Genomic DNA, 22,926 nt, shown 5'->3' on the forward strand with positions numbered 1-22,926 from the left:
AGAAGAGGGTGACCTCTTTCTCGCCTTTTTCTTGTCTTGATCTTTGTCGTCTTCACCATAGCTTTCATAAGAGGAAGAGGATGAAGAAGATGGAGAAGAGGGTGTCCTCTTTCTCGCCTTTTTCTTCTCTTGCTTTTTTATCATCCCTCTTTGAATTATGGCGTGGAGAAGAGTGTAATGGTCTTCTCCGCTTTGGTGGTGATGGAGAGCGTTTAGCCCGCCGTCTTCGTGGAGCCATCTCCGCCGAGGTGACGGGAGACTCGCTTCTTTCTCGTTCCTTCGGTGGAGGCTCTTGAGTTCTCCTTTGGGAAGGAGATGCATCATCAAGAAGTAAGTTCTTGAGCCCTTCATATGGATTCTCTTCTTCTTCCCGAATCGGAGAGAGACCTCTTTTGGTAGTCTCACAAGGAGGCTTCCTAGGTGTTCTCTCGTCATGGTGATGAGCTTGGAGAATCCCGTGAGCACGGAGCTGCCGTTGCACTTCACTTTGGAGAGATGGATTGCCCATGGCTTGTTGAAGCCTAGAAACTAGATAGTTAACAAGCATTGAAGCATCATTAGTAGCTTGCTCATGAGCAAAATCAAAGTTATCAACATTAATTTCACTCTCTTTACTATTGTCAGCCATTCTAACAACTTTTAGGTATAAACTTTTTAGGTGTACTTTGGCACTTCAAGCCCTAGTTGCTACTCCTCTTTACCCCTTTAGAAAAAGCACTCAAGCTACTGTACCCGCGGCTCGAATACCATTAATTGCAAGGAATAGAAGAGAGGGTCTTTCGACCTCAAAACAGCACCGGCTCCTGTCAAGCTTCTAATAGCTCAATAGTGGTTAAGCCGTAGGCAAGCCCCGTAGGACTCCACTATTTAGACCATAGCTCTCGACGGTGATGCCCCGTTAACTGCACAAAGGCAGGCGCACTGCAAAGCTGAAAAATCCCTATTCTACTTACTCACAGGCAATTAATAATACCAACCATTTGTAGCTAGCTTGAGGACCTCCCTTCTTGAGCAAGAAAAGAGAAACCTTGAGCTCTGATACCAATGTAACATTTAATGGCCTATAATCTTATGTGTAGCAGAAATTAGCATGAACATAGTGGGCATTTCATTAGAATAGATTCCTAATGAGAATTACAAGAGTGCTTGGGTGGAGAGAGCAACAAAAAGCATAACACCTAGTTAGATAGCATCGACAATACTTTCAAAAGAGAGAGAAATTAAGCTATTGACAACAGTTGAGGACCGGATTTGCATGGAGCCGGTCCCCCCTCCAAAAGGCTTTGTATTATGGTTTCTCCCATCAAGAGAGACATTGTACAATACAATTCTTTGTGTTCCTTCAAGACTAGCTAGTGCAATGAAGATGGAAGCTTCATACACCAAGCAAAACACTTAATCAAACACAACTTGAATTATCCCCGTTCTCAGACCCAAGACCTCACACACCTTCAAAGATGGTGAGAGCTAGCAGGGTATGAGAGTAGATTGAGAAGAAAAAGAAGTATCTTACGAGAAAGATGTACATCTCCTCACATAATCACTCATATTAGCATAGCTTAGCTTAGTAATTAGCTTGGTAGAGAAGATGAGCATGCATTGAAGCTTGGCTCTTGGTTGGATTTGCATCCACATGCCAAGAGAGTGTTGATGTAGGCTTCTATCTCACAAGCTTGGAGTAGGTGATGAGCTCTCCATTAAAGCTTGGGAGGAGATAGAGTATTTTCCCTTCACACATGGTCAAGTGTGAGAGTGTGTGTGTCAATGCCAAGCAAAAATCAGCCCCCCCTCTCTCTTGGGCGAGCCCTAGCTGCTAATTAGGTCTGGCTTTTGCCTCATTGGACCTCCCCAGGTCAAGCCAATAGGAATTAAGCAGCATAAGTGATAGCCTTCTGACATGTGTCCCCCTTTCCCCTTTTGTGAGAGCTTTAGGTAATTAAATAATTAAACTAAACTCTCATTGGACCCCTTTGCCTCCTGGCCACTAGGAATCAGGCAAGCCATGGGGCTCCTGAATGCTCATTGGACCCCTTGGGAGACTGCCCAATAGTCTTCTAGGAGACTTAATTCTCATTGGTTTCTTTTATTAAATGTTTTTAAATTAATTAAACTAGATTTACTCTAGCTTATTTCTCATTGGTCCACTTCAAGGGTCTTCCAATAGAAACTGGACACACCTTGTGGGCATCTGGCCTAGGGAGCTGACATGTGTCCCTCATTCCCTTTGTGTAAAGGGAGCCTGTGTGTGTGTGTGTGTGTCTTTCTCTCTCATCCCCTAGCTTTGGGGCTCGCCCCCTCCCATGTAGGGATGTGCAAAGACTTTTAGGGCACACACAAAGCATCCAATTTTTCCTAGGGTTGACCTTTGGACACAACCTTTGAATTTTGGAACCTTAGCATTTTGGAAGTCTTAATGGGCTGAACCTTAGGGTCTTTTTGGCCCATTGTTTCACATGGCTCTTTTGCAGATGGCCCCCCCTTTGGATCCCTATTTTCCCTCCTTTGGATCCCTACTGTGGCCGGTCTGCTAGCTTAACCAATATTCTAGCTTTTTCTCCCTTGGCACTTCCCCACATTAAATGATCAGTTTAATATGAGAAAATCATTTAGGAGAATTAGATATTGATTATTATGACACCAAAGTTGAGCCGTACTGTAAGGAGACGGCAAAATCGAGAGTTAGCTCAACAACAAAAGGAATCGGAAGTGAAATCACAGTCCACAGAACAACAGGACTCCACAGACTTACACCTTGCACCACCTGAACATTTCAAATCCTACACCATAGAGGAACGTAAGTTTGTGTATACAAAAGCTCAAAGAAAACCTATCCATGGGAGCAATGGAGTCTATGACGGTCCAGCGATAGTTAAGGAAATAGAGTTAGCAGACCCAGGAGAAGAGTCCAAAAATATTTTCATTGCCCAAGATCTGATAGAGACTGAGGAGTGTGTACTTAAAGAACTTCTTAAGGAATTCAGGGATATAGTTTCCTGGACATATCATGATATGAAAGGTGTTCCACCTTTCGTGGTGCAACACACAACCCCCATGAAGAGCATGGCTAAACCAGTTTAGCAACGACCCTACCCAATGAATCCTAAATATGAAAAAATCGTTCAAGAAGAGATATAAAAAGCTTGTGGAATGCGGATTCATATACCCTATTGAGCACTCAGAATGGGTGTCTCCAATAGTGGTTGTGCCAAAAAAGAATGGGAACCTCAGAGTGTGCGTGGATCTCAAGAAGGTCAATGATGCCACTAGGAGGGACCATTACCCCTTGCCATATTCTGAACATGTGCTTGAAAGAGTTGCAGGGAAGGAAGCTTATAGCTTTCTAGATGGGTACTCTGGCTACAATCAAATCACAATTGTGTTGGAGGACCAAGCTAAAACAGCCTTTATAACCGAATTTGGAGTGCGTAACGAAAAGAAAAAGTTGAAATATGTAGGGAAAGGACAATATAGAGTATGTGAGATCACCCCACAAGGAACCATTCATGTGGAGATCCTTGATGGAATTGAAATCATTGGATTCCTCAATGGGAGAAAATTTAAAGATACTATGATCCTTTAAGCCACGAGGAGCTACGTGCCATCCATACAAAAAAGGCAGCCAAGGCACAAAGAGAATTGAAGAAGATACAAGCTCAAGCTGAGGCTAAGGAGCGACAACAACGCATAATACGCCAACGAGAGGCTAACCTTGGAGTTACACATGCATTCCATGTTGAAACCGACGAGGATTGGTTGGACTTTGACACACCCCTACGATACCCTATTGAGCTAAACAGCAGCTATGGAAAAGTGCTATATAGCGCCTTATTGGACACGGGTGCTAAATATAATCTGCTATCATATGGGGTGTGGTGTCAGTTAGGGAAGCCACCTTTATCTGAGAGTATTATCCAAGTCAAGGGTGTCAACAAGAAAAGACTGCGATTTTTGGAATCTGGCACAATTCTGTCAGTTATGACAATGGTGATGTAGCTTAAGACTTTTTGGTCATGCCCGTTGGAACTATGGAGGGTAATATAAATCTAGGACGCACGGGGATGATAGCCACCAAGAGCACTATTGATTGGGGGATAGGGGGTGTCACAACACAAGAACCAACTCTTAGCCCTGCCACTCAAGCCATAGTCCCTGAGATATTGCCTCTTAAGGAAATAAAACCCAAAACATTGTATGTCCAAGAGGTTGAACCATATGTCCCCATAGCCCAACTCTCTAGAGCTTCAACTGATGTAGTTGAAATAAAGCTTGAGACACACAAGGCCCATCCCAATATAACAAAGAAAACATACAAGTGGGTCCCTAAAGCTTCTTTAGCAACCATAGCCAGTGCTAAAAGACAAGAGCCTGGTAAGAGACGTCGCATTCACCCCAAGAAATATAAAGAAACGTTGCGTTGGATTCCTAAAAAACTATTGGAAGCCCAAGGCTACTATAAAGGAAATGATCAAATCTGGGTGCCAAAATGTAAATTGTGCTCTTACTTGTCACCGGGCCCATGTGAGCTCAATCCTGTGGCTCCAAAACAAATTGAAGATCGCGGAAAGGAAAAAATCAATGAATGCTACACACCTGCTCCAGAGCTAGTTTGGGTACCAAAGAAAGAATGATTTGTTCCACCTAGCTCAGGAACATGAAATCAAATGAAGCTTCTTGCTCTTTGTGTAGTTACTATACGGAAATAGAAGCTTCAACACAACCTCCAGCTACCATTGTTTATATCCATACAAGCAAGAAAGAGTTTGCACCTCCTGTTGTAAGTTCACCACCTACAACAGTGTTGCAAATAAAATCATGGGAGAGTATCTTACCACCCTTGCAACTAGATGAAACTCATAGGGTGGTCAAAAACTATTGGTTAAAGCTTTCACCCATAACAACTTGGAACAATTGGTTTCAAAAGGTGACGACATCATTCCAAAAGGTATGATCTACCCAAGGAAGGGGGGAGTGTTTGCTGACATCCATCATTCACTTGCTTCCCTCTCAACCTTCCTCCTTCACCTCTCAATCTCCAATCTTAGGGAATGTATATATAAAGCCTTCTACTCACAAAAACAAGATAAAAAGTAAAAGAGCAAGAGGCATAACACAAAATCATAAAAACACATTAAGCACAAGAACACGAGCCTTGTAATATTTGCATTGTAACCATCATCTATTTGCGTGTACAGATATGGCTAGTATGCTAGAGTCATCCACTCCTACATTGGGTGAGAGGTACCCTCGTTACTTTTCACAAACGTTTCACATGGTCTTTCTGGTGCTTGCCTGTGAATGGGATTTGGTAGGTACGCTAGTATGTGAGAGGAATTTCGAGGAGTTAGAATGGCTGATACGTCTCTTGACCATGACTGATCCATACTTAGTAGAGAGTGTATCTCCCATTGCACAAGCCTATCCTTTTGACCAAGATGACTATTGGCGTCTAGTGACCTTCTTAGTAAACATTAATGCCTCTGATGATGAAGAAGATTTACATGATTATACGGATGACACATATGGTCTCACAGATGATGACTTTGTTTTTCTCGACGACGAGGATAGGGGTTTAGCCTTAGGGTTTCCCCCAATCTCTACAATATCCTATTCCCTTGACTCTCTAGGCAAATACTTATGTTTTTTAATTATGTTCAATAAGTGTTGGTACCTTTTCCCATTGATGTGCCTCTTAGAGGTATTCTTTGTGTTTCCTAGTGTGTACAGGAACATGTTGCTGTTGTTAGGATTTGGACCTTCATGGAATCTTTTTCTCGTTCTCACTTCAAATCAAGCACGACCATCAACACAAACAGGTGTTTCTTGTCCATTAGCATTGCGCCTTATCTTTTTGCATCCATGTTTGTATGCTTTAATTGTGATTGGTAGCATAATATTCAACACATTTGCTTAGTATCAAACATTAAATTCAATGTAATTTTTTGTCATAATCACTTGTCTAGGTTTAAAAATCAAGCAGTCTGACCAAGCTAGTTTGACCAAGCTAGGCGTTAAAAATCTTCTCTTAATACCATGGGGAATGCCTTCCTAATTATCAATGGTTACTTAGGTTCTCAATCCGATTTAGGCAGCATTGTGTGAAATGTACTAGGGCTTTCTAGTGGGCTTAGTCCGTATTGACCTTTAGCTTAAGTATTATAAAGGGAGTTTACTAGTGTGATGAGCCTGGGGAGGGTAACAGTGTTATATGACCTCCCAAAGTTACAAAATTAAAATGCTGAAAACGAACAAAAAAATTCAAAGTGCCACAATGTAAAATCTTAAGCTGGAAAAGAAACCTCAGTTTGATTTGGTACTCCACTCACATGTATCGCCTATGGTACTAGAGTCCTAGAGGTTCCCAGCGTGGGCGCTTTTCCTTGAAAAGAAAAAAACCCAAGGCATACAAAATAAACACACACATCAAAATTGAAAAAATGTGAAAAGACTTTTGGGGGGTCAAACAAAAGGAAATAAGTCATGTGATGATTTCATGAGCAATTATTTTTATCGTAGCTTAACTACAAGGCCTTCTAGGTATAGCCTCTAGTCAGCCCTCGGACATGAAATACTTGGCTCTCGCGATTAAACAACTTAATTGACGAGAGGAAATTGAGAAGCTTACCCATGGTATTAATAGTCGATCTTTAGTGCCTTTCGATCGTTAAATTAGCGACCCCAGACTTGTTTAATTTTTTACCTTTACAATTGTATGCGTTTGATTATATTGCAATTTAATGTTTATTGTTGCTGACAAATAGTTTAAAATTCTATTCCCAATCAAATTGTCTGCCTACAACTGCATATGCTTTTTAATTGTTTATGAGAATGCAATTACTGTGCCAATGTTGTTTGATTTTGCAATGACTGAAGGAGGCTAAGGACATTCATCTCAAATGCTCTTCCACCTCAACGGACGAGCTTCAACTCAATAGCTTTTGAGGACGGAATCTACATCAGGAAGGGGGGCATGTTAACCCTCAAGCACATTCCTATCACCTACAATGGATGTTGTATTATCTATTTGGTAGAGTCAGATACAGGGCTTGTCGGTCCAATAGGAAAAGGGTACGAGTGATCGCCGATGACAGGCACACTCTAACTGGAACATTCAAGGGATTAGTTGGCTAATCATGGGCGCTCAAGTGTGAATGGGGTGAGCTCATATAAAAGTCAACTAAACCTAAAATTAACTCATTCTTTCAATTGTGCAATTGAAGAGTGCTCTCGCTCCATCTCCATCTTCTTCTTCTTCACCTCTTTGTGTGTGTGCGTTGATAGAAGAAAGCCGAGACAGGGCACCTCTATAGCTAGGCCTCTCTGCCACTTTGAACTTTCAATAGATGCAAACAAAACACTTGCAATCTCAACTTGTAAGACCGCCTCCAAATTGTTGGCTCAAGCTCTTGGCCATGGGGGCTTACAAGCACACACCAACTAGGAAAAAAAAAACAATCTCACAGCATGAAACAATCTCTTGGCCATGGGGGCTTACATGCACACACCAACTAGGGAAAAAAAAAAAACTCACAGCATGAAACTACAACAATCGCCAACCAGGTTGAGAGGAAAACAAACCAAGTGCATACTAAGATCCTTCCTCTTTGATCTTACCTTGTCCTGCTAAATCACATTTGCAAAGCTTCTCAAATGTAACTCAACTGTCAGCGTGCATTGAGATGCTACTCTTTCAACCGCTTAAGATCAGCATCCTCCAAAATTGGGCTTGGGATCTCCTCTGTGATCAGAGCCCTTCAACATGGACGTTGTCCTGCACCCAGGGGTCGCCATCATCTCTGACATTCTCACTGACTAGAGTCATGAGCCCTCTTCAGCGAGCCTTACCACGGCCCCTCAGCTCACAAAACTATCCCCCTTCAGTCTGCTTGCCCACTTGCCCGAAAGCTGTTTGCTTCCTCTCTGCTTGCCACCACCTGACTTGCCAAAAACGTGCTATCAAGCCACCTTTACTAGTGCCTTCCATCCTCTTTTGTTTGTCAAAGCTGAAGTTTTAATAATTTTTGAGCTTAGAGGCATTAGCCAACCGCTAATGTACCCACAAAGGTATGATAGGGCATATGGCATTAGTATCACACACACCAGTGAATGCATGCTATCAAAAACCCATCAATACTTGACAACGAAAGCAATTCCCTAACAGCATCTACTCCAAATTAAAATGAGAAGCCATCGAGCAGTGATACACCTGATTGTCGACACCTAATCATGAAAGAAAATCATGGAATTTTTTTCCCAAAAAACGCTTGACATAGCTTGCCAAACCCCTAGTCTGCTAGAGCATTCATGCTCAGCAAGGACAACAAGAACTCCCGATGCACTACAAATGAAATTCTCTTTCTTCAACAGGCCATTCTTGATAATATGCTCATGCATTTATCTGCCTTTCTCTGCATCTCTTATGCTATAAGAGGCTTTAAAGATGCAAGAAAAAGTGACTGCATTAAGAGTAACACCTGTTGCTTAATGCGTTCAAAGCAGTTGAGTGCTTCCTTGGCATGGACATGCTCAGAATACCCTATGATGAGAACACTTGAAGACACTACATTCTTAACAGAAAGCTTGTCAAACACCTCTTGTGCCTTCACAAGTAAACCGCATTTGGTAGACATGTCTACCAAAACACTACTTAGCATGGTATCAGCACCCCTATCTGATTAATTTCAATATAATTTCTACACCCTTTTCAGTTGCTTCTACAGTGCCACACGATTTCCAGATTCAAACCAAAGTCACTGCATCAGGTAAAATCTGCTCACCTTTCATGCGTTTAAAGCTCCTCAGTGCTTACTGGCAAACCATGCTCGCCCACTGTTATGTACTCAATGAGGAAGCTTCACCAAGACCATGTTCGAACAGGCCAGCCTCTCATGTAGCCAGCATTCGCAAGCAACCCTTTCCATTGTCTTTCAGACTGTCATCCGCAATAGAAAATACAGCTTCCTACCACTCATGTTCCATTTCTTCTTTAACAATGATGGATGTGGAACTTACCTTCCTACCAAGGCAATAAGTTCAGCTTTCACACTTCCACGCCTGATTATTAAATATGAACCTACCCCTTGCAAAACAGGCTTCAATTCAGCTACAACTTCCACTAACTCCTCGAGCATCTCAAGTGACCAACCACGAAGCAGGTATGGATCAAAGATGTAAACTAGAAGGAGGGCCTGGTAGGCTGCAACTAAGGAGAGGCCTACATCACCATCAGGCCGCAGGTCATTCTTAAACCACAAAATAGCAACTTCCTTGTTCTCTGATAGAGCTTCAATTGACGCATCAGCCAACACTGCCAAGACTCTGTAGCACTACCTTCTTCTCTTTGGCCTACCCCTGCCAATGTGAGAGCAGAGACTCGTTGTTCCCTGTAAATTGGCCACAAAGGGTACCTCTTTATATCCAAAATGAAACCCGTGCTCAGAGTGTTCAACACCCACATCATAGTGAAACCCTCCTGTGCGATCCCCAAAACTATGGAGGACGCCTTCTTGTAACTTTGATGATGAAGTGGGATTGCCATCTTGCTCAGGTCGTCATGCTGTACATATGTAGACATCAAAACAGACCATGAAAATGCATCCCTTTCTTCAACTATGCTAAACATGTTCTTCACATCATGAAGACCTTCTTAGCAAGCCCTTGCGCAATGTAGATTCTAATAAGAACTAGCTAGGATATGTAATTCCAAAGAGGAAGCACATGAAAAGAGGAAGCACATGAAAAGTCCTCTCTGCCTTAACAAGAGCCCCACACTTACTATAGAAGGCAACAGGATATGTAATTCCAAAGAGGAAGCACATGAAAAGTCCTCTCTGCCTTAACAAGAGCCCCACACTTACTATAGAAGGCAACAAAAGCTGTTAAAAATATAATGTCCAGTGGTCTGACCCATCTCCATTAAGCTGCACAGAAATAGATGTACCTTTTCATGCAAGGCAATCACTGGTCAATGAAAAAACTCAACTCAAACACCTCAATACAAACTTTGTACACTGTACAAACAAATTATTCAGTATCATGGACCTCCTGGATGAAAAGGGAAGCTCAAAGCCTCTCGAAACAAATGCAGATTGCCACCAGGATCCCACACAGTGTAACAAAACTTACCGATCAACAAGACACAATTTCCCATTATATAGACTGAACACTTTACATCAAAACCAAGTAGAGGGACAACATCATTCAAACTTCCATCAAATACATCGAAAGTAACTGAAGCTGTCCAGCTACCATGCATGGCATCGACATGCTTCTCCATATTAGCATTCTCATTAAAGAGAGACCGACATTCCCGCATAACGAAAATCCTCTTTTGAGCTTTCTCCACATTAACAAGTAGTGCTTCATCCATGAAAACATCTGGCTCATCAAATCCCCAGTCATCCAGATCATCATCATCAGCTACACAAGTCCCATAATCATCTCTTTGGCTGCATGCTACCCTTTGATCACAATCAAGAGAATCACCTATAGGCAACTTACTGCCACAAACATAATCACTACCTAAATCAGCATCCCAAATGGGCCCACATACCCACAAGTCATCTGGATACCAAGACAACGCATCAGATGGAGGAAAGAAGACATCATCCAAAATGTCAACATGCATGTCATCGACAGTACAACCAAAATCATCCAAAGGTAAATAACTCCAGTACAAAGAGCTTGACAAGCCCTCATCTTTACAATCATCCAAACATGGATCCAAACTAACCACATCATTGCCATACATGCACGCAAGGCTTTCCTCTTTCATGCTAATGCTTGCAGATGACTCCGCATGAAGCTCAAAATCATCGAGAGACAAAAACTCAGTAGATGCATCTAACTCAACCTCATCAGCACTACTAAAATCATCATAAGGAATAGAAGAGCTCTCATGTGTAGCCCACAAAGAAGCACAAGACTGATCTACATGCTTAAAGCATCTGTTCTGCTTCAAGAAGTCAACAATGCTCTTCACACCCAATAAATCCGTGCAAGCAACCTCAATGCCCAAAAGTCTTGGAAGAGTGCCAATGAATAAGAATTTCTCTTTCTTTGCATCTAAAACCACATCCTCAAGAAGCTCAAGTTTCTGCTTTAGAGCACAAAAACTCATGCAATGCATGTCCAACTATGATAGGCAATATAACTGCAACCCCTGCATGGCATCATTCATCCGAAACAAAGCATCACTGAGCTTAACCATGTTTGCACTTCGCTATCTGACTCACCAAAACTGAAGGTACTTGAGTCCAATGTCCTCAGTGGGAAGGCACCAAAAACATGACAAAACAAAGCCGAGACGGGGCACCTCTATAGCTAGGCCTCTCTGCCAGTTTGAAATTTCAATAGATGCAAACAAAACACTTGCAATCTCAACTTGTAAGACCGCCTCAAAATTGTTGGCTCAAGCTCTTAACCATGGGGGCTTACAAGCACACACCAACTAGGGAAAAAAAAATAATCTCACAGCATGAAACTACAACAATCGCCAACCAGGTTGAGAGGAAAACAAACCAAGTGCATACTAAGATCCTTCCTCTTTGATCTTACCTTGTCTTGCTAAATCACATTTGCAAAGCTTCTCACATGTAACTCAGCTGTCAGCATGCATTGAGATGCTGCTCTTTCAACCGCTTAAGATCAGCATCCTCCAAAATTGGGCTTGGGATCGGGCTTGGGATCTCCTCTGTGATCAGAGCCCTTCAACATGGACGTTGTCCTGCACCCAGGGGTCGCCATCATCTCTGACGTTCTCACTGACTAGAGTCATGAGCCCTCTTCAGCAAGCCTTACCACGGCCCCTCACCTCACAAAACTATCCCCCTTCAGTCTGCTCGTCCACTTGCCCCAAAGTTGTTTGCTTCCTCTCTGCTTGCCACCACCTGACTTGCCAAAAACGTCCTATCAAGCCACCGTTACTACTGCCTTCCATCCTCTTTTGTTTGTCAAAGCTGAAGTTTTAATAATTTTTGAGCTTAGAGGCATTAGCCAACCGCTAATGTACCCACAAAGGTATGATAGGGCATATGGAATTAGTATCACACACACCAGTGAATGCATGCTATCAAAAACCCATCAATACTTGACAACAAAAGCAATTCCCTAACAACATCTACTCCAAATTAAAATGAGAAGCCATCGAGCAGTGATACACCTGATTGTCAACATCTAATCATGAAATAAAATCACGGAAAAAACTTTCCAAAAAACGCCTGACAACGTGTATGCGCGCGCGCGCGAGAGAGAGAGAGAGAGAGAGAGAGAGAGAGAGAGAGAGAGAGAGAGAGAGAGAGAGAGAGAGAGAGAGAGAGAGAGAGAGAGAGAGAGAGAGAGAGAGAGAGAGAGTGAGAGTGCGATCGAGCATTGTGACGACGGCACGACGGCGGCAAAGCGGTTGAGCACGGCGTAGTGACGGCTCGTTCTTCTTCGCGCGGTGAGGAATCCTCCATGACAACAAGTGTAGAGCGGTGAGTGACACATCATCGCCATCTTTGAGCTTACTAGTTTAAGCTAGTTGCGTGCTTGGAGCCATTTAAGACCATATTAGGTAAAGTGGGAAAATCCCAATTCCCAGGTTGGACAACTTTCAATATATCATGCACAAAATATAGAGATTTTGTCAAAAATTTGAGTTTTCTTAAGGTCTCATTCCACTTTATGCACATACAATACACAATGACAACAATTAAAATACCATGGTTTCAATCAATTGGATTATTAGGAGACGAGTATATTGCATCCATTATCGTTGTCTATGTTCTACTGTCCTACCTACAACTTAACATGGAGAGCTTGGTTTCTAGGTCCACCACTTGTCCAAGTTAATGTAAAAGTGACTCAAGGTTCACAACTTGTGAAAGCAAGGATCCATTGAGGAACACAATCCACTTGGCTATTTTTTCTTAATTTATTGCATGTGACGTTCAAGCAAGGTCCACTTCTAATCTAGAACTTCTTAATTTGAGGCATGGGGCATACATAAAATATGTAGCATATGCTCTATTGCCTCATAGGAAGGTTGGTTTCAAGGTGCACTTATCCAACTATCTTGGAGAAATGATGGAGCTTGCTTCTCTCGTTGTTTCAATGGAGACTAGCTTGGACAAGTGGTGGACCTTTGCTTCTCTCTATGTTGCAATAGAGTTAGCTTGGAAAAGTGGTGACCTTGGAACAAAACCCCCATGTAAAACATATCATAGATATTCCAAGTGATTAGAAAGATTACCATTTAAGATATAACCTTATAGGTTGGACAACTGGAGGCTAGCTTGGAGAAATGGTGGACCTTTGATTCTCTCCATGTTTCAATGGAGCCTATCTTGGAGAAATGGTGGAGCTTGCTTCTGTCCATGTTTCAATGGAGCCTAGCTTGGAAAATTGGTGGACCTTTGCTTCTCTCTATGTTTCAATAGAGTTAGCTTAGACACATGGTGGATATTCAAACTAAACCAACTACTATCAATGTTTCCTAGCTTGGACAAGTGGTGGAGTGTTTCTCCTCTCCATGTTTCAATGGAGCTTAGCTTGGACAAGTGTTGGACCTCAAAACAAAAACCCCATGTACAACATAGCATGGATTTTCTAGATTTCAATGGAGTCTAGCTTTAACAAATGGTGGAGCTTGCCTTCATCCATGTTTCAATTAAACTAGCTTGGACAAGTGGTGGACCTTGTAAAAAACCCCCCCATGTACAACATATCATTGGTTTCTAAGTGATGGGAAGGAATACCATTCAAGATATAAACTTATAGCTTGGATAAGTAGTTGACTTTAAAACCAAATTCATCATAATACAATGAAATACAGGTCATCCAATTCCTAAATCTTGAGACCAAACCTCCCATGCTATTAGAGATAATATATTGGATAAGTGGTGGACCTTCTATTATTTTCCCATGCCTAGTTTAGACAACTGGTACACTTTGCAGCTATAAAGGTTGGACGAGTGGTGGAGCCTTGTTTCTATCCATGTTTTAATGGATCCTAGCTTGGACAAGTGGTGGACCTTGGAAAAAAGCTTCCATGTACAACATATATGAGGTTTTTCATCTTTTAATGGAACCTATCTTGGACAAATGGTGAAGCTTGCTTCTCTCCATGTTGATTTTGGAACTACCTTAGACAAGTGGTGGAGCTTTGCTTTTCTACTCTTCATAATACAATGAAGTATAGGTTGGTTACATGGTGAATCTTAAGGCCAAACCTCCCATTTTACTAGAGATGATAGGTTGGACAAGTGGATCAACCTTCTATCATTTCTCCATGACTATATTAGACAATTAGTAGACCTAGCATCTCTCTATGTTGTCTAGAGATGAGCTTGGACAAGTGATGGACCCTGCTTCTCTCTTCCCTTGGTTTACTAGTTTGAAGACTCAGTATATATACTTTCTTAGATATAGCTTGAACAAGTGGTGGACCTTGTATCCACAATCTTAATCCATTACAAAAAAGTATATGAAAAAATAACATAGGAATCTTGGTTTGAAGGTCAAGCAATTAGGTTCCAAATGCACATAATAATATATTTTCCACCCATAAGAAAATAAAGTTAAATATGTTATTACCAAATTGACAAAGGTAACGTCTAAGAATTCTAGCTTTCCATCTTGTCAGATCTAAATCTTAATCAAGGGGACATGCATGTATACATCAACTTTCAAGCCATTCAAGAATACATGCACTTAGATGAAAGTCAAGTGCTGGTTTGAAGATCTTTTGCTTATCTAAACTAGACTCTAACTCAATAATAAGTTTCTTAAGTTCCACGTATTGTCCTATCTAGGCTCCAAAAGACTCTTAATTGGTTTGTGCTAGATTCTAACTTCCTTGATGGGGTAGAATCCTAGAAAAATGAGGCACTATATGTTTTACCTTAGCTCAAATGGATTTTCACTTAAACTAGACTGCAATTTGGCACTCTAGTGTCTTTGTCTCGATGGAGTTTAACACTAGATACATAGTAGTGATATTTAAGCTTCATGTCTCTTCACTTGATCGAGATATGAGACCATACTTTCAAGGTCACCACTTGTCTTACCTAAAGACAAATGTGAGACATGGGAGCAAGAAAGCCATCCGATATTGTTTTAAGAACTATTACATAGACAATCAATAACTTAAGTAAAGCAAAAAGACTTGGATCTTTCACAATTAATAACTTAAGTAAAGCCAAAAAGACTTGGATCTTTGACAATTTTTTTCAAAATAAAAAAGCACAATCTCATGCTAACAAAACTATAAATCACAATTGAAAGTTTTGAACAAGGAAAAGATCAGCAATCTTAATAAGAAGGATGCTTCTCATTTCATTTGATGATTACAAATTAAAAGAAAGTCTCTCAAGAAATTGATAAACAAAAAATGTAGGTGACTCTTCATTATTTTGAGCAAAAATATCAAAATCTCTATTGATTGAGCTCTATCTAGTAGTATCCTTTGTAAGATCCTGCAGGAAGGAATAAAAAGAAATATTTGTTAGATACCATGCACATGAGTGTTCAAGCATGTGTATCAAGAATATATGACATGTTACTAGTACCTTAGGGTTGGTTTCTATCCAGCCTTAGAAGATTGTTCTCAGCTTTCACCTTATTTATATAAGCCTTTGCTGTGGCTGCCTTCAAAACTCCTTTTGTGTCACAACCCAATTACCTAGCTAAAGTGGTCAATTGTGATGCCTTCATGCTTTCAATGGGTGTATGCTCCTTTGCCAAGATCTCTTGTATTTGGGATCTTCTCATTTCATTGCGGTGGCTTGTCTCACTTGCATCTTCAATGATAGTTTCATCTCTGTCACCTTTTGCAGGTGGTATTCTTCTTGTAAAGAACACCTTAGCTGACCAAACATCATTTTTCTGCTTTCAATACTCCATGATTGTTTGTATTCACTATCATTTGTCACTACAGGTTGTCCATAAAGATTAGAAGCAATTAAATCACGCACATCCCTTCTCTCATAAAGCTGAATCAAGTATGGCAGTAGCTCCTCCAAGAGCATATCGTCAACCATCTTCTCAGCATCAAATTGTGGTGGAAAAATGCAATTGTTTGCTAGTGAAATACATCCCTTCAATAAGCACTGTTCTTTTTGGATCACATTCAAACCCCATGGCAATTTTGGCTAGAGGCTTGAACATTGCCTCAACATTTGGATTGTCGGGTATAAACAATTTTTGAGTTTGAGCGGTGTAGCAAACATCTTGCGACCAAATTGCAAAGAAAGGCAATGTATCCTCGGCTAAGTTGTTTAGTGCTGCAAGGATTTGATACACATTATTCCTAGTAGCTGTCGACCAAATTGCAACATTAAACCTCTGTAAAATAGTCTTCAAGAATTGGATGCAACTTGGCCTGAGTATAATATATCTTTTTGAATCCATTTGAACTAAGTTGTGGTGTGAGGATGGTTGAGGGGAAAGTTTCAACAATAGACCATTTAAATCCAATATAATTGTAAGCATGGATTTCTCAACATCTACACTAAATGAAGTAGTAGCAATTGGCAATAGCTCGTGAGTGGACTTTTCAGTCTCTTTTGATGTATGTTGCATTTTTGAAGCATCGATTTCTTGGTTCTCACTATTGCAAGCTTGCTCAAGTTGCACAACACTAGACTCTAGTATACAAATATCATCCATCTTGGGAACTTCAAAAACCATAGAATCTATGGATTCTATAGTTGTTGATTGAACCATAGGAGCATTATCCATCCTAGTTTGTGAATCTAAGAAAACACACACAAAAATGGTATCTCAAAACCACTAGAATTGTATTCATCATTTTTACATGTAGAACTCCTAGTAAGAAATTTATTTAAGGTAAAGTCGTTGTTAGAATCCTTGCAACCATTTTCAGCATTCGTACACAAAACACCACTTGTCTAAAATACAATCTACTAACTCAACATTTTCCATCCTACAGTTTATTAAAGATGAGTACTTAAAGTGAAAAGTAAAAGCCACAACTTGTTGAGGAAACATGGATACAAGGTCCACCAAATGTCCAACCTAGACTACAAGCAAACAATTAGAGATTTGGCTTAGATGTGGATTGGCTTAGATTTGGATTCAAAGGCCACCACTTATTCAAGTAAGATAACTCCACTTGTTTAAGACAGTAATGTTTGAAGCCCCACCACTTGTCCAGCCTAGACATTGATTAAATTTTGGTAAGATTTATCACAAATCTAGAGTAGAATCAAGATTCTATGGCCAAGGTAGTCAAATAAGTTAGACAACACACAAAGCATAAGAGCACTCTAGATTCTCGTTGAACATAAACTAAACAATAATCAAATGTTATACTCACTTGAGATTTCATCCATGAAAAATAAAAATGATGCATGTACTTGAGATTTCCATCCATGTACAATACTTTACAATGTCAAGTAAAGTCATAGTCAACAAACAACTCTTCTCCTGTTTCAACTTGACAAATAATCTCAATGCATACATGGCCATATTCTTCTGACTTGATGTGTGAAGAGGTGCATTTATGCCAAGGTGGCAATTTGGATCAAATGTATAGCGTATGTTGGGACAGACATTTGTACTGTGAGAACTATTTATATAGCCCGACACGTTTCCTTCTTCTACACAACCAATAATGTATGATTGATCTTCCTCTTATTCTATGTTTGGATCCTCTAGAAGAGAATATTTATAAGCTCTTGGAAATATTTTTCATATCTTTTTCCAGTCTTGAAATCTATACTTATGCCCTCCATAGTTTAAAATAGTCAAACCACTTTCCAGGGTAGTATGCAAAAATAGCCCATAACCAACTCCTTGAATACATGAAAGTCGCACTTCAAAATCCACACCGTTAATATGGAAAATTACATCTTTGGGAAAAGGAAAAGTTGGTGTCCCAAAAGGATCTTCATGCCAATCATAGTGTGAAATACATCTAGTTTTTATATCACTTAACTCCTTTGTGTCTGCAAAAAGGATCTTCATGCCAATCATAGTGTGAAATACATCTAGTTTTTATATCACTTAACTCCTTTGTGTCTGCAAAAAGAAGAAAATATTATGCATAAAATAATGACAATATCAAAGAAAGATATCATTATTTTATAGTCCAATAGGTTCATTGTATGGAAGACTTAGAGTGCCTCTTACATGGTGCCTCAAAGGTTTCCAAAAAATAAAATCATTGAAAAAAAAGGCCATTGTGTCTCCAATCTATTGCCCATTTGAAGCATAGAGAGAACCAAGGTCCACCACTTGTCCAAGATAGACATGGAGCATTGACACAAGATCCAAAAGTTATCCAAGAACCCTATAGTATATGTGGTAACATGGGATGCGTTGATGCAACAAAAGTAGTCTAACCTCCTCATCCATCTCTTTTTTCTTGTAGCCTAGAGGGATTAGTTTCAAGGTCTATCACTAGTCAAAAAAGACGCATATAACATTGATACAAGGTTCCACCACATGTAAAACCTATCATCTCTAGTAGCATGGATGGTTTGATATCAAGTTTCACCATGTGTCCTACCTATACTCTATTGTAGCATAAAGATTCTGGTTTGGTGGTACTACACTTGTCCAAACTTGGCTTGTTGTTGATATCTGGAGGTAATCAAGGGTCCTCCACTTGTCCAAGTTAGGCATATAAAACAATTGCAAGGTCCACCATGTGTACAACATATGATTGATTATAACATGCATGGTATTATTTCATGGGCAACCATCTTCTCTCCAACATGTGTCCAACCTCGGCTCCATTGAAGCATGGAGAGAACCAAGGTCCACCATTTATCAAAGCTATTATTTTCTCCAGTGCTTTCAAAACCCATGATACGTTGTACATTGGGGGGGGGGGGGGGGGGGGGGGGGGTTCTTGTTTCAAGGTCCACCACTTGGCTAAGATTGGATCCATTGAAACATGAAGAGAAGTAAGCTCTACCATTTGTCCAAGCTAGGTGCCATTGAAACATGAAAACCCCATAATATGTTGTATACGGGGGGTGTTTTTCAAGGTCCACCACTTGTCTAAGCTATGGTCCATTGGAACATGGAGAGAAGCAAAGCTCCACCACTTTTCTAAGCTAGGATCCATTGAAACATGGAGAGAATCAAGCTCCATTGTTTGTCTAAGCTAGGCTCCATTGGAACATGGAGAAAACAAGCTCCACCACTTGCCTATTATTGCAAAGAGATTTTGGTTTGAAGGTCCGCCACTTGTCCAACCTTGCCTTCATGTATGGAGATAATCAAGGGTGCAATGATTCTCTAAGCTAGGGATATAAAAGAGTTTCAAGGTCCACTACATATACGATCTATGATGGGTTGTAGCATGTGAGGTTTAATTTTAAGGTTGACCACTTCTCCAGCTCCACTTGTCCAACCTCAGATCCATTGAAGCATGGAGAAGAAAGGTCTACCAACTCTCCAAAATAGGCAAGAAAATCTCTATAAAACCCATGAATTGTTAATATATGCTATGCTGTGGAGTTTTGTTTGAATAAGGTCCACTCCTTATCCAAGCTAGAATCCATTGAAGCATGGAAATAAGTAAGATATATCTCTAGTCCAAGATAGGATCCATTGAAACATAGAGAGAATCAAGGTCCACCACTTGTCCAAGCTATGCATGGGTAATTGATATAAGGACCGCTATATTTTCACCTATACTATGCTCTATCATGGATGGTTTCATATCCCACCAATTTTCCAACCTATTTAATATGTTGTATTATGGGGGTTTGGTTTCAAGGTACTTCACTTGTCTAAGGTGGAAGCATGTAGAGAAACAATGTCTACCACTTGTCCAAAATATGCTCCTTTAAAGCATAAAAGCAAGGTCCACCACTTGTCCAAGCTAATGTTTCTCTCCATTGAAGCATGGAGAGAAACAAGGTCTACTGTCCAAAATATGCTCCATTGAAACATAAAAGCAAGGTCCACCACATGTCCAAGCTAATGTAACAAATGGGTGTTGGTTACAAGGTGTACCACACTTGTCTAAACTAGTCTCCATGCAAGGTCCACCACATGTCCACGCTATACGAGCTTGGTTTGAAGGTCTACCACACCTCTTGAAATTAGGATCCATGTAAGGTCCACCTTTTGTCAAGCTAGGCCTTTAGTGAGTACTAAAACTAAGTAAATTGCAGTACTTAAATACCTTTCCAAGCTCATTAAGATTTTGGTCTCTAAGGCCACCACCACATGTCTAATCTATGCTCTAATTGATTACTTATGCTAGTTCTCAAAGTCCAAACATAAGCTCCCTTCTAGCAAGGTTAGTTTAAATTCAGGCTCCAGTACCTGTCTAAGCTAGGTTCAATTTATGAAGCATCACCATTTAACCATGCTAGGATCTAATGTATCATATCAAGGGGGTATTGATAAAAGGTCCAAAATTTATTGAGTTCAAGATCTTAAGTAATTAAGTCTTCGTGAGTATTAAATGTTATAGTTTTATTCTAACCATTCAAAAACTCACGTAATTTACTATTTACATTCAAACCTTGAATGCTTGAGATAAAAAATAGAAACTCAATCAATATTATATAAAGCAAAATCTAACATTAAGAGTATCAAATCAGCAACAAGAAACACTAACATGCACAAGAAACTCAAAACATACGTGTTTCCATTTCCAAAAAGTCCTCCATTGATAGAGGATGTTGTTGTTGTTCTTCTTTTTCTCTCGTGGAGAGCACTCCTCTGTAATAGGCAAAGTGTCGTCTGATTGTGAAGTGGATTGTTGAAGTCCAACCCATTTTTCTATATCTGCATGAGACTTAACAAAGTCTAGCAGCATGGTCTCCATGTTTTTTGCCTCCTCCACACTGTCAACTAAGCATATAACTTCTTTTTTCTGTTGTATTCCTTCTTGTGCAACCAAGGAGACATCACCAAAAACATCAACAAGCTTGCGGTCTTCAAAACAATATGTACGAATGTAGTGCTTGACCAAAGCTTCTTTTTTGGCCTCCAAATATTGCAAATCTGACATATCGTTATCTGCTACTTGAAGAAGAGAACAATCAATTGGCATGGGATGTTCCTCTGATCTTCTTCTCAGGTCTTCAAATGCATTGCCTTGTCCCAAGAAGGCAATAACTGTTAGGAATTGAATTGCTCCTTGCAAGGAGCTGATGGAAAGTGATGCAATGTACCACAACAATGGTAGCTCAGATTATCTCCCATGGCATGAAAGGCACATTACAATTTTGTGAAGTTAGTGAAATCCACAAATGCAAGAAAGACAAACCCAAGATCTGTTGACCCTCCAACAATAGACAAGATCCCATCCAAAGCATTGTTAAATGTCTCCTCACTCCACTTCAAATTGCCTCCAACGTTTTTTTGTCATATCTAAAACACATAAGCCAATAGGCACTTTATTATTGAAGTGGCACATCAAGTAGAGATTGCTTTCCATTTGTAGGCTCACCACATAGATTGACCATGGAAAATCTCTAGGCTCAATTTTCTCCTTTTGAAGGTGAATTTCCCATTGCATGTATTTTATTGCTCTATCTGGAAAATCCATTATCTTTGTTCCACGCTTCAAACTAGATCCGAGCCATTCCTCGCATAGCATTAAAAGTGTTTTATAAACAACATCATTGATGTTATACATTTTGACCACCTCCTCCCAGTCTTTACATGGTGAAGACTCATTCAAATTGTTGAAGCCTTCAAGAAGTGCATCTTGAATCAATTTGTCTTGCTTCAATTGCTTGATTCGATCATACATGTCAGTTGCATCACCATCCTTTGCACTCTTTGACAGTAAAATCTTCTCATCTCTAATCTTTTCTTGAATAGTCTTTATCTCTGATTCCTCAAGGCCACAAAGGTATCTAAATACAGGTCGTTGGGGGTTTCTTATTCTCTTCTTCTAGCCTTTCAATGATTTCTATCTAGCAATCATAAATTGAATCAGAGTACGTGACCATGTGTGCCTGTTTAGCAATCCAACATGCTGCTGCACTCATTCTTGCCAATCGAAGAAAAGCCTAAAAAGAAATAGAGAATAACGAAACTATTGAGCAAGATTTGTTAATTAAACACTATAAAAAAGACAAAGAAAATAACTTACATCCCATCCGGCACGAGATGCATGTCCCTCTGCAATTCCACTTGATGCCTTTGGTGGTCGTCCTGAGAAGATCCATTGACTCTGTAAATGTCTCAATATTTGACTGTAACGTTGCTTGACATACAACACCTGAGCCTCCTCATTTGCAATGGCAGATATAGCAGTTGCAACAAATGGAGGGGCATTCACAACAATGCGAGCCTTTATAAATTTATACACGCTAATCAGTCTTTCAAATATCTCTTTGTTGTTTTGTTCATTGTGAAGCAAAAATTTTGCAGCATAGATTGAATGCTGCCCATCAAGAATCCAATAATGATAATCTTTAATTTTTTTCTCTTCTACCTCTTCCACTGCCAAAGGAGTCCCCTTCTTTGACTTTGCATTTCGAACAGGCATCAAATATGCACATGCTACAGGCTTGGTCGTACTTCGTGAAAATCCAAATAACACACTTTCAACTTGTTTTTTTATCCATAATACATGCATTATAGTGATCAAGAGCAAGACAACAATTTTGAATAGGGATATCAAATTCCCTATATTGGAAAGAAAAATAGTCTATGTACTTATTCATTCCACCTGTATCTTTTTCTTGTCCTTTCATGGCCTCAGCTTCTAAAACATCTGGAGCCACAATTCTCATCTTTGACCTTGAACCCTTTGTTGACGAGGATGCCAAAGATGCCTTGTCTACATCCAAAATGGAACTAGTTCGCTTAGCTGCTACTTTTTGCACTTTTGGTTGCTTCTTTGTGGATGGTGGTCGTGAAGCTTTCACCTTTTTTCGTTGTAGTGTGGCAATGATGGAGCTTTGAAGTTGATCTGCTGTGATATTTGGATTTGATTCTGTAAAC

The 22,926-nt window shown here is 40.2% G+C and overlaps 1 protein-coding gene and 1 pseudogene across 1 annotated transcript; both read right to left on the reverse strand.

The window, feature by feature from the left end:
• Positions 1-8,883: 8,883 nt before the first annotated feature.
• LOC147419732 (uncharacterized) lies at positions 8,884-9,619 on the reverse strand (annotated as a pseudogene).
• A 411-nt stretch (positions 9,620-10,030) lies between these two features.
• On the reverse strand, positions 10,031-10,771 carry LOC147419733 (uncharacterized). Its single transcript, XM_086505841.1, has one exon. It carries the CDS (start codon positions 10,769-10,771, stop codon positions 10,031-10,033), a length of 741 nt encoding a protein of 246 aa, XP_086361967.1.
• Between the last annotated feature and the right edge of the window lie 12,155 nt (positions 10,772-22,926).

This window comes from Adiantum capillus-veneris, chromosome 29 (genome assembly GCF_014529385.1).
Source record: "Adiantum capillus-veneris isolate H3 chromosome 29, ASM1452938v2, whole genome shotgun sequence".
Lineage (NCBI taxonomy): Eukaryota > Viridiplantae > Streptophyta > Polypodiopsida > Polypodiales > Pteridaceae > Adiantum > Adiantum capillus-veneris.